The 11,150-nt window shown below is 47.3% G+C and overlaps 1 protein-coding gene across 1 annotated transcript in view; it reads right to left on the bottom strand.

Annotated features, from left to right (window-relative positions):
• LOC118623029 (prolow-density lipoprotein receptor-related protein 1-like) overlaps window positions 1-10,628 on the bottom strand; it is a 42,762-nt gene extending 32,134 nt beyond the window's left edge. The window contains exons 1-7 of the mRNA XM_036250604.1: window positions 10,553-10,628; window positions 7,830-7,943; window positions 5,809-5,928; window positions 5,180-5,392; window positions 3,707-3,820; window positions 2,627-2,746; window positions 412-537 (exon numbers count right to left, since the gene is read on the bottom strand). Coding sequence (XP_036106497.1) covers window positions 412-537; window positions 2,627-2,746; window positions 3,707-3,820; window positions 5,180-5,392; window positions 5,809-5,928; window positions 7,830-7,943; window positions 10,553-10,628 — 883 coding nt within the window. The remainder of the gene's footprint in view (window positions 1-411; window positions 538-2,626; window positions 2,747-3,706; window positions 3,821-5,179; window positions 5,393-5,808; window positions 5,929-7,829; window positions 7,944-10,552) is intronic.
• Window positions 10,629-11,150: the final 522 nt, after the last annotated feature.

The raw sequence follows: 11,150 nt of genomic DNA on the forward strand, positions 1-11,150 counted from the left end.
TCCTAAAACTCTCACACATTAAAACTAATCTTCAGAACTTTTCTGCCTTATTTATTTCTGATTCAGCCCTTCTCCTCACCTAGACAGAGTCCTCTCTAATTTGTACACAGCAACCAAAGTAATTAAGTGTCCCATGGCTAAAGAAGCACAGGCCAGAGTAAGAATACATCGATTGGGTTTCTGGAGCACCTAGTTGTATAGCTGATGGAATAAATAAGCCATTTTAAAGACACTTAATAGCAACAAACACTCAAATTGGCCAAGGAATGTTGTAATAGCAGGTTCTTAATGGAAATAATAAAGTCATTTCTAATACTAGACCTTAATACTAGACCATCTGTATCACTTTACTTAAAATTACTGCTAAGAACAGAGCAGGAGCTAGGCTTTGCTTTGGGTGTTGGAACTCACCTGTAACTTGACAGGCAGTGCCATTGTGGAGCTGGTAACCTTGAATACACCCACAGGAGTAAGAGCCTGGGGTATTATGACACAGCTGGTCGCAAGGACTGTATGCCAGAGAGCACTCATCTACATCTGATGACAGAGAGCCAAAAGTCAGAGAAAGTCCATGAACCCACTTGAGTATTTTTGTTCTTTCAGGCCACTTTTCAGATGCTCATTAGATATATGTTAAGTGGAAGCCACTCTGCCAGGTGCTGAAGTAGACAGTCCCTGCCACCATAGAATTCCCATGCACATGAATATAATTTAGCAGAAACATCAATACAGGGACTCTAGGTGTTTGGTTGGTACAGAGTATTGATCTATGCTACCCTAGCAAAATCCTTGGGATATGTCACTTGTCAGGCCAGCCAGAACCTAATTCAGGATGACAAGTGTCAGGGCCTACTGTGCCATGGGACAGATCATCCAAGATGATGGAAAAGGCTTAAGCCTCACCGGTATAACTGGCAGGATTTAAATTCGGTACAATTATTTCCTCAAATCCAGATGGCAGGGAGTCAAAGGAGTAGGAGAGATTTTTTTTTTAAGCAGGAAGGAATGTTGTTTCTTAAGGGCAATTCCAGGAAAAAGTGTTCCTCCAAAACCACAGGGGACTAGAGTAGAGTCATGCCTTCCTAGCCCAGAGGAAGGATAATCAGTATATGACCAAGTCAAGCGCAGCAGCTAGTCAATCACTACAACAAGCCATAACCCAAGAAGGGTGCTGCAGGAGCCTTGGTGTGTAAAAACCAGACCCCTCCAAGGTCGTGACCAGATACTGACTTCATACTTCTAATGAAGGATTAATACATTTAGTTGTCTTATCTAAAGTAGGCCCATTGCAATTCTTGATGAAGTCTTCATATAAAAGTAATTGTTAGTGTAATTCTGACGCCATCTAATAAACTGGCTTTCCGTTTACATCCTTTCTGCCTAAGTGGGTAGGATTGCAGGTGGAGCCCACGAAGAGAGAAGGAGCTATTGAACAGGGGCCATTGACCAGGCTCGGGGTGACAGGGCTGATAGACCCTTTAGGACAAAGCATCAACCCTCCTAATCACATTTTAACCTAAAGTACTGTCTTATATTTTTATGTTCAAGTGCTACAAAGTAACAGCCATAACCTTTTCAGACTATTACTAAATTGTGAAGATACATGAAATTTAGGTTAGTCATTCTGGAATCATACCCCATTTTACAAAGGGGGAGAATGAAACCTGAAGGGCTGAGTGACTTAGAGAAGCTCAGCTGGGGGAACAAGAAAGGGTGGGCACAACCTGGGCTCTAACTTCAGCATCTGTCACCCATGCCACAGCCCTTAGGCATGGCCATGAAGTGACACGTGTTTCTATTCCATGGCAGAAACCCTGAAGCCCCATAAAAGAAAGATGCTAAATTCAACATTTTCTCATTAGTCAACAGTTAACCTGTAATTCCCACAAAAAGAGGATGATAACAAGCATTGGCAAGGTTAGAGAAACGGGAACCCTTGTGCATTGCTGGTGGGAATGTCAAATGGCACAGTCACTGTGGAAAAAAACTTTATAGTCCCTCAAAAAGTTAAATTAAACACAGAATTTACCATATAATCCAGCAATTCCATTTCCGGTATGCACCCAACAGATGTGAAAACAGGGACTCAAGCAGATGCTTGCATGCCAATGTTCACAGCGGGTTATCCACAATGGCCAAAAGGTGAAAACAACCCAAGAGTCCATGAACAGATGAATGGATTAAAAAAAAAAAGTGATATATTTGAACAATGGAGTATTATTTGACCTTAAAAAGAAAAAAAATTCTGATACATACTATAACATGGATGAACTTTAAAGATATGCTAAGTGAAATAAGCCAGACACAATAGGACAAATACTGTATGATTTCACTTATACGTGGCACTACAATATAAGCAAATTCATAGAGACAGAAAGTACATTGGGGTTATGGGGGGATGGGAAGGGGGTCTGAGGAGCTATTGTTTAATGGGTACGAAGTTTCTATTGGGGATGACGAAAAGGTTTTGGAAATAGATATTGGGGATGGTCGCACAACACTGTGAACGTAGTTGATGCCACTGAATTGTACACTTAAAATGATCAAAATGGTAAATTTTACGTTATGTATATTTTAAACAATAAACACTTTTTTTAAAAAAAAGATGAGCCAAATGCATTCTGACCTCCGCAGCTCTGGCCGTCCGGCTGCAGCTGCCATCCGGTTCCGCAGGAACACCGGACACCCCAGTTGGTGTCCCTGCACTGGCCCTCGCAGCCCCCGTTGGCCAGAGAGCAGTTTTTACCTGGCGCACATAGGACAGCCATCATTACAGTTGACCGCGGCACAGAGCAAACGTTTCATAAACCACAGGTCATAACCTCTACACTTGTATGAGGAATGGAGACTGGTTAAGAATAACCTTTGACCTCGCCTCTCACCCCGGAGTGCGGAGGCTTTGGGGGAAGGCTGTAGAAAGAGGAATCACGACGCAGGGACCAAGAATCTCTTTCCAGGTGGACCATCGGGACAATTTCAGGTGTTGGTACACTGTCCACTCATGGAGGGCCCAGGACAACTCCTCTATTTTCTCTACAATTTATGGGCAGCTGGAACCCCTTACCTCAGGAAGTGATATAATAATTTACAAAGCCCAGTGAGTTATCTATACAGGACCAGAAGCCTGTGCTTTGTCACATTGTTGTGTTCTTAATATCATTTTGTTCCTTTAGTAAAAAGCTTCTTTTGCAGCCTTTACAGTACTAAAGAGGTTTCATGGTCCATGACTAAAACAAAATTTGGGGGTGGTGGAGGAGAATACGAGATAAAGGACCAGAGGACCTAGGGACAGACCCCACAGTGGTTTGCACAGGAGAAGCACAGGTTGAAAGCAGGAGCTGCTGGCTCAGCCGCCTCCCCATCTGGAGATGGCCTTCCTCCGTCTTCCCTCTGTTAAATCCTTTGAGAATCTGCCATTTTGTCTTGGCAAAGTCTTTGTTCTTTATTCCAGAATTTTAGGAGGAACACAGTTTGAAGGGTTAGTCCGTTACCCAGAGGGGACACCATGAAAATAAGGCAAAGTGTCTCAGCTCAGGTGGCTTGAGTGCACTCAGGGGACCAACGCCGAGGAGGGAACGGCTTCCTCCCTGGAGGGGAACTGCTTGTGTAGGACCCAGTTCTCTCTGAGAGTGGCTCCCCGATGACCCCTAAGTCATTTAATCTCCATCTCCCCCACCCTCGTAAAGCCAAGCCATTGGTCTCTTACCACATGTGGTGGGCTCATCAGATCCGTCTGCACAGGCTGCTTCCCCATCACACACCAGGGACTCCAGGATGCATTTCCCCTGATCACATCTAACCATGCCTTCTGGACAGGAAGCTGTGCAGGAAGGGAAGCACTCTTGTTCACTGATAATTATGGGCATGATAGAAATAGGCAATACAGTGGGTAAGGTGGCAATATTTCTACAACCCAAAGCAGTCTATGTAGGAAACAAAGTTTTTTGGTTTTTGTTTTTTTTTTAAGCAGAGTTTCCAGGGAATTGGATTTAAGACTTAATAACAAAGATGTTAAGACCTCTGGGCATTGGACTGAAATAGTATTAAAGTTGAATTGAACTAGCACTAAATAGTTCTAATTAAAATGGAATTAAAGTCAGTCAACACTGGCCCTAAAAGATTTTCTGAAGAAACCAGGTATTTCTTTTTCTTTTTCTTTTTTTGTTAATTTATTTTTGTTAAAGATGTTTCTCCTTTTTTTCCCCATTGATACCCTCCTCCCCATCCCTCCCACCCCATACCCGGCTTTGTTGTCTATGTCCATTGGTTATGCGTACATGCATATAAGTTCTGTGGTTTATCTCTTTCCTCCCCCCACCATCCCATCTTCTGAGGATTGTCAGTCTGTACCCTACTTCCACGTCTCTGGGTCTACCCTATTCTTCAGACTGTTATGTTCATTATATTTCACAAAGAAGTGAATCATGTGATATTTGTCTTTCTCTGCTTGGCTTGTTTCGCTTAGGATGATACTTTCCAGGTCCCTCCATGTCATCTCAAAGGATAAGGGATCTTTCTTTCTTACAGCTGCATAGTACTCCATTGTGTATATGTACCACTCCTTTTTTATGCATTTGTCTACTGATGGACACTTGGGCTGTTTCCAGATCTTAGCTATTGTAAATAGTGCTGCTATGAACGTGGAGGGGGGGTTACATATATTCTTTCTGATTGGTGTGAAGAAACCAGGTTTATACTTCATTATAGAAATGGTAGAATCTGAATACATTGCAGACTGAACTCTAGAAAGGAAAGACGAAACGGCATTGAGTTTCACTGAGAAGTTGGAGGTTCCATCTGCACATGTGGGGTATATGGAAAGGATACAGCACTCACCAAGTTCTTTAGGTTCTTTGGGTGTTTTCCCCTCTGTTGAGGGAGTTTCTCCTTCCATGGTCTACTACACAGGATGTGAGGTGTCTCTTTGGAGGCTCTGGGGATTGGCCATAATGGAGTTGTGGAAACATTCTAGGAAATCCTCTGAGTGTCCAGTGCAGGGCAGCTATTGAAGCTCTGCTTTGTGTTTCCACGGGTAACTAAAGCTTGGTTATCGCTAGGAAACGTCTGTTTGTAGATGTGAGATTTTATCTCAGGCACAGGAATTAAAATGCAGCTGACAAAAAGCAGCCCCCTGGAACAACCAGATTCCCCTAAACATGAGGGGGAGGGCAAGACTTACCACAGACCTCCTCGTCCGAGGAGTCACCACAGTTGTTGACGCCGTCACACTTCCAGCTCTCCATGACACACAGCTTGTTCTTGCACTGCCACTGCCCGGCCAGACAAGGGTCTCGAGGACTGGCCTCATGGCCATCACAGGCTTCCCAAGCATCGCGGCACTCGGAAGTTCCTGGACACTGGATTTGTTGGTCTGGACATGCTGCCACTCTCTCTAAAAGACAGGAGTTGGCCCAGGGAGACAGGAACACTGTCCTACATATAGGCTTGTTTATTTAGGGCTTTATGGTTTTCTCATGGACTTTGTCTATAGGAAAAGAAGAACTAGAAAGGATGGTCGTCGTAATTGTGGAACTATGGCCACAACTTTGTATACTGAAGTCTCACCCCAAAGAAGTTAGGAAAAAAGTCAATAAAACTAATACTCTTTTTTTTATTTTAGGTAATTTTGAAAATGGAGACGAGGGTAAGAAATTCACCTGTTACACCAGAGACAATTTACCTTCTGGGTTTGGCACCTATGGCATAGGCTGTTTAGAGACTTGCTTATTTCACCCAGTACTGTTGTAATTAATCAGTGACGCAAGTACACAGAGACGACGACTGATGGTGAAAGTGAGGTGCACCTACCACAGCTGACCTCATCGGAGCCATCGGGGCAGTCACCGACACCGTCACAAAGCCAGCTGAGGGAAATGCATTTCCCATCATCACACTGCCAGGCTCCCGGATGCCCGTGACATACGTCCTCTGCGGGCCAGCGGAGGTGTTCGAGAACAGGCAGGGAGGAAGAGATGTTTGTCAGGACACTAGCAGCTTTTTAATTTGGGCTTCATCTCAGCTATTTTCATCCGCTATGGAATAATTCATTCCCGCTTTGCGGCTGGAGTCAACCCCAAGTTTGCCCACCCTTTTCATGTTACCCCTGACGATATCGGGGGCCCTGACCTTGCCAGGGGACCAGCACCGGCAGGTTAATAAAGCTTTCCTCCCCATCCTTCTTCCAGAACACTGCTGTCCGGGACAACTTCCTGTGACAAGGGAACCCTTTTATATCTGTGTTGTCCGGAATGAGGGCCACTGGTCACGTGTAGCAATTGAACACTTGAACTGTGGCTGGGATGACAAAGGAACTGAATTTATTTTATTTATTTAAATAAATGTATATCATCACATGTGGCTAGTGTCTACCCTTCATAGGTTGACTTATTTGAACTCCTCTGACATTTGAGACTATGTTAAGATCTAAGACATTTGAGATTATATTAAGATCTAAGACAACCTACAAACTGTTCGTTTTTGGTTTAATTAGATCCTTAAATATTTCCACTTAAGTATGCCTTCTGGCATATAAATATAAATATAAACGTGGGGAACTAGGGTGCAGTGTGTGAGGGGCATATCACAAGGCATTTCTGCAAGTATGAATCTTTTTTTTTTAATCCTCACCCGAGGATTTTTTTCTATTTATCTTCAGATAGAGTAGGAAGGAGGGAGAGAGAGGAAGAGAGAGAGAAACATCGACATGAGAGGGGCACATTGACTGGCTGCCTCCCGCACGACTCGACCAGGGCCAGGGACAAACCGCAACCGAGGTTCGTGCCCTTGACCAGAATCGAACCCACGACTCTTTGATCAGTGGGCCGATGCTCTAACCGCTGAGCCAAACTGGCCAGGGTGGGAGGCTTCCTCCTTTAACGAGGCATTTTCTCCCCCCATATTCACCACACAGGTTGGGAGGCATCGTTAGGAGCTGTTCCTTGTACGCAGGTGCCATGTCCCTTCAGGGGCTTTGAGAACTTTGAGCACAGAAGCACTTGAGCCTTACTTCAACAAGACATTTAAAGTGGCTAACTTGGTTTCCATGGTGTTGTAGCTTTCTTTGTATTCAGTTTGCAAAGCTGTTTTTCAGTTGTATAAAATCTCTAAGCATATAAAAGTTGAACTAGTTTATCGTATATAAAAGTAACTGTGGACGCTCTCCTCCTGGGAGCATGCCCACGCCTGTCCTGCTCCGCAGGAGTGCATCCCCAAACACTGAGGGTCCCCAGGGGAGACTTGCAACCAGGGGGAATCGGGCAGCAGCAGCTGACCCAGGCAAACCCCTGAACCTGTCTCCAAGGCTCCCTTCTCTCTGACTTCCCAGTGAACCAAAGCCACCCCACCCAGGCTCATTTCTTCCCTATAACATTTCTAGAGACCCGGAGCAGCCCCACTTAGTCTTTCTCCTATTGCTTCTTCTATCCTAAGCCCTTCCTTGTTTCACTGTACCCTACTTTAATATACTCTCAAAATAAGTAAATGAAGTAATCTGTGCCTGGGCTCAGCAAGGGTTTCCTATAAGGGAATGTCTGTATTATTCCAGTTTGAATAACTGCCACAGGTGTTTAAGCCTGAATTTAAGGTAAGAAGCCCGATTTTTGGCTGGATTCTCCATCCTGACTAACCTTCTATTTGTTTTGATAACAGTGGTACCAACACTTAAAGAGTCTTAGCACTGAATGCCTGCAACAACCCAGAACACCCGATATTTCTGAATACCCCCTAAGAGGGTAAAACCACGAGAACTGACGCTGTCACTGTTGGCCAAGTGCGTAGACGGAAGGGCCAGGCGTGGACCAGTACCTGGTCCAGTAGAGAAAAGTGCTTACCACACTGCTCGTCGGTCCCGTCGGGGCACTCCAGCTCCCCATTGCAGAGCCAGGCCACCGGAATGCATCTGTCACCGCACACAGCTTGCCTGGTCAGGTGGCACTGTGCTTCACCTGCAGGGGTGACCGAGAAGCAAAGCCATGAGAGCTGCTGGCTTCCTTGGGTACAAGAGAGCACCTTTTCATGACAAGCCGCGGTCAAAGGTTGTTTTGGAAGGTCTTCCTTCAACTAATACCCAGGAGAACAATAGGGGATTCAGAACCTAAAAACCCACATGAGTTCGACAGTACTGATCCTTTGGGACCATGCTTTTTGGTGTTTTGGTGTTGTTGCTTAGACTACCATTTGCCTCCCTGTTTTCCTATTAGAATGGGGCAGACCTGCATCTGTTTAAAGAGACCTGCATACTTCTTCCAGCTCTGCTTCAGTCTCAAAGGCTAAGAGTATGAACAGTTGCAAGTTTAGAGGTCTAGACTCAACGTACTTGACTCCAGCTTACTTTTAGATACGTGTAGATACACCTTAAAATGAGATTAGAGTTATGGGTCCTACAAACCATCTTTGTAAGAATGTCTCTGACAGTCTGGTAAGACCATGTGTAAGTTTTCAGTTATTTGCATGCAGTTGATTTACACTATCCGTGTTATCCAAGCCGTGCACTTATGTTTATTAACCTTGAATGACTAATGGTTCAGAATAAGCCGGTTGTGGGGTACAGTCCTCAGCGGGAAGCCCCAGGAAAACCTCACCATCTTAATTTACTACACCGTCCTAACTGGAGAGGAGAAAAAGCTGATCCACGGTTCCTAGAACCCAGAAGCCACACGCCCCATACTAGGGAAGGCCCTGCAAGCTGTAGTGAAGACCAGCAGTCCTGCTCCGGGGGTAATTGGTGCCGATGGAACGGAAAGTGGCACAAAAACCTAAATCATGGAAATTGACAATGAGAGCCACTGCGAAGATACATCTTCTCTGGTAACAGACATGCCTTAATCTTACCTGTATCCCTCTAAGATAGTGCTTCGAGCATAGTTACTCAATGTTTGACTTTTTAAAGGCTAGTTTATAAAAAGCACTTTGAATAAAATATTCAAGAAGTATGGCTATTAATGGATAGCTAATAACTTTGCCATCTACTCACACGTCACCAGGCACTTAACCTGATGTCACTTAACCTGATCAGAACCATTACCCCACGAGCAGGTTACCAACCACTAACATCAGGCTGCCCGGGTTGGGGTTTTGGTCAGACCACTTACTAACAGCTGACCTTGGGTGACTTACTTCCTCTCTCTGGACCTTGATTTTCTTGTCTATAAATGAGGCTAGTAAATGAGTAATCCTAAAAGGAAGATTCAAGGATTAAGTGAGCACAAAGCCGTTTGGCACAGCACCCTCCGGATAAATGCTGATAAAGCATTCATTCTCTTGCTCCCTCTTCCAGCAGATCCTTCCAGAAGGATCCCCATTAGATTGCAGTCGGCCCTCAAAGACTCACACTGCTACCTGAGTCACGCCTTGAACAATATTCTGCCCTGGGGATTCTCAGTCTGGAGACCAAGTGTGCATCTAGGTTCTGCACATTATCTGCAGGTGCGTCTCATATATTACTTTCCAAAATTAGGTAGATGCTTGCTGTGAATAAACAAGAATCTTATTTATAAACATAGTTATTTATGTATTAAATATATGGTAGCTTTCTCGTAGTCTGTCAATATACAAAGCACAATAGCCATGGGCTGTCCCAAATCAGACATTATAAAGAGGTCTTCCTTCCTACCAGAAGGCATTGAACAGCAACACTTAGTAAAAAGCAAGAGTAAGTTTAATCCTGTTTTAGGGGTGGTGCAAACAGACCCCACAGAGCAAGGGCTTCTGCCACCGCTGAGCTGCTCCACCAGGTGAGGCTAGAATCCTCATGGGTAGTTAGCATCCCTCCTCGAAAACAAACAACTAAGGTGCAAAGTGGCACCTCCTCCACACTTAACAGCACCTGGACCAAGAAAGCATCTGCATAAGTGAGCCCAACGATTTCACGCCCTCCTTCCATCCACGGGGAGCACCTGCCAGGAGGACTGGACAAGCCTGCAGGCCAGGTGGTCTGACACATGCTGGGCACCTCCTGCACCTGGCTAAGTCTCCAGCCAGTGACCTTTGGGAACTGTGGGTGTCTAGCCCGCTGGGGCCCCCACTCAACTCCCCTCAGCTTTGGGTTCTGCCTACAGCGGAGTAGTCTCAAGTCCACGGGAAGTGGCTTTCTGGCTGCACCTTCACCCAGGGTTTTCCGGGATGAGGGGCCGCTTCCCGAGGTCCGGGCCTCAGTCTGCTGTCTGGGAAGCGCCGGGGCGAACCCATCGGAGACCAGGGCTAGAAAGCGAATCCCCTGGCCTGGACGTTGGGGACAGAAAGAGCCCAGGAGCGAGGGTGCGCCGCCACTGGGGTGTGGCGTGAGCTCCCTTTCCCACCACTCAGGGACCCCGAATTCGTCCTCCATGCTCCCCAGCCCCCTCCAGCCACCCGCCCGCTGGGCAGGCCCCCGACTCACCTGGCAGCCCCTCCGGCAGGCCAGCCTCGCCCTCCTGGACAAAAGGTCAGAGCAGATGGGGGCACACACTCGCGGGGCCCCCAAAGTCGCCCCCGCCCCTGCAGCCCGCGCCCTGGCTCCCTGCAGAGCGGGGTGCGGTCCGTCCCCAGGGCGCCCCCGCCCGCGGGCCCCACTCACCGGCCCCGGAGCCCTCGAGGCCGCCCAGCGCGACCAGCACCGGCGGCAGGAGCAGAAGGAGCGCCCGGCGACCCATGGCCGGAGGGGACAGGACGCGGAGCGCCCGCGCTGGGCGCCGGTGCCGCCGGGCAGGAGCCGCTCGTCTGAGGGAGCCCAGCGGGGAGGAGCGCGGGGCGCGGGGCGGGCTCACTGGGACCGCGGGTGGGGTGAGGGCTTGGGGAGAGGGGGTGCGCAGCTCGGGGGAGCGTCGCCCGGGAAGGAGCGGGGCTGCAGGGACAGCGCTGCGTGTCCGTCGGTCTCTCCAGGCTCCTCGTGACAAGGAGGGGCAGGGACGCCGAGTCCCTCCTGCAATGGGACAGCAGACTCAGCTAATTCAGGGCTGGTCCGTGACACTTCACTAACGGCTTCCAAACTTGAATGTGCCCAACAGTCAGTCACCTGGAAATCTCCGTTCTCAGGCTCCACAACTGCAGGTCTGGAGCGGGTCTCAGACGCTAACTTCATAGGTGATGCGTGGTGCTGGTTCTCAGACCCCCCCGGAAAAGCAAGGGTTTAAGTTTCCAAACTGAGAGCATCACTGTGACTGCAGGTCTCTGGG

Source organism: Molossus molossus, unplaced genomic scaffold (genome assembly GCF_014108415.1).
Source record: "Molossus molossus isolate mMolMol1 unplaced genomic scaffold, mMolMol1.p scaffold_m16_p_9, whole genome shotgun sequence".
NCBI classification, from domain to species: Eukaryota; Metazoa; Chordata; class Mammalia; order Chiroptera; family Molossidae; genus Molossus; species Molossus molossus.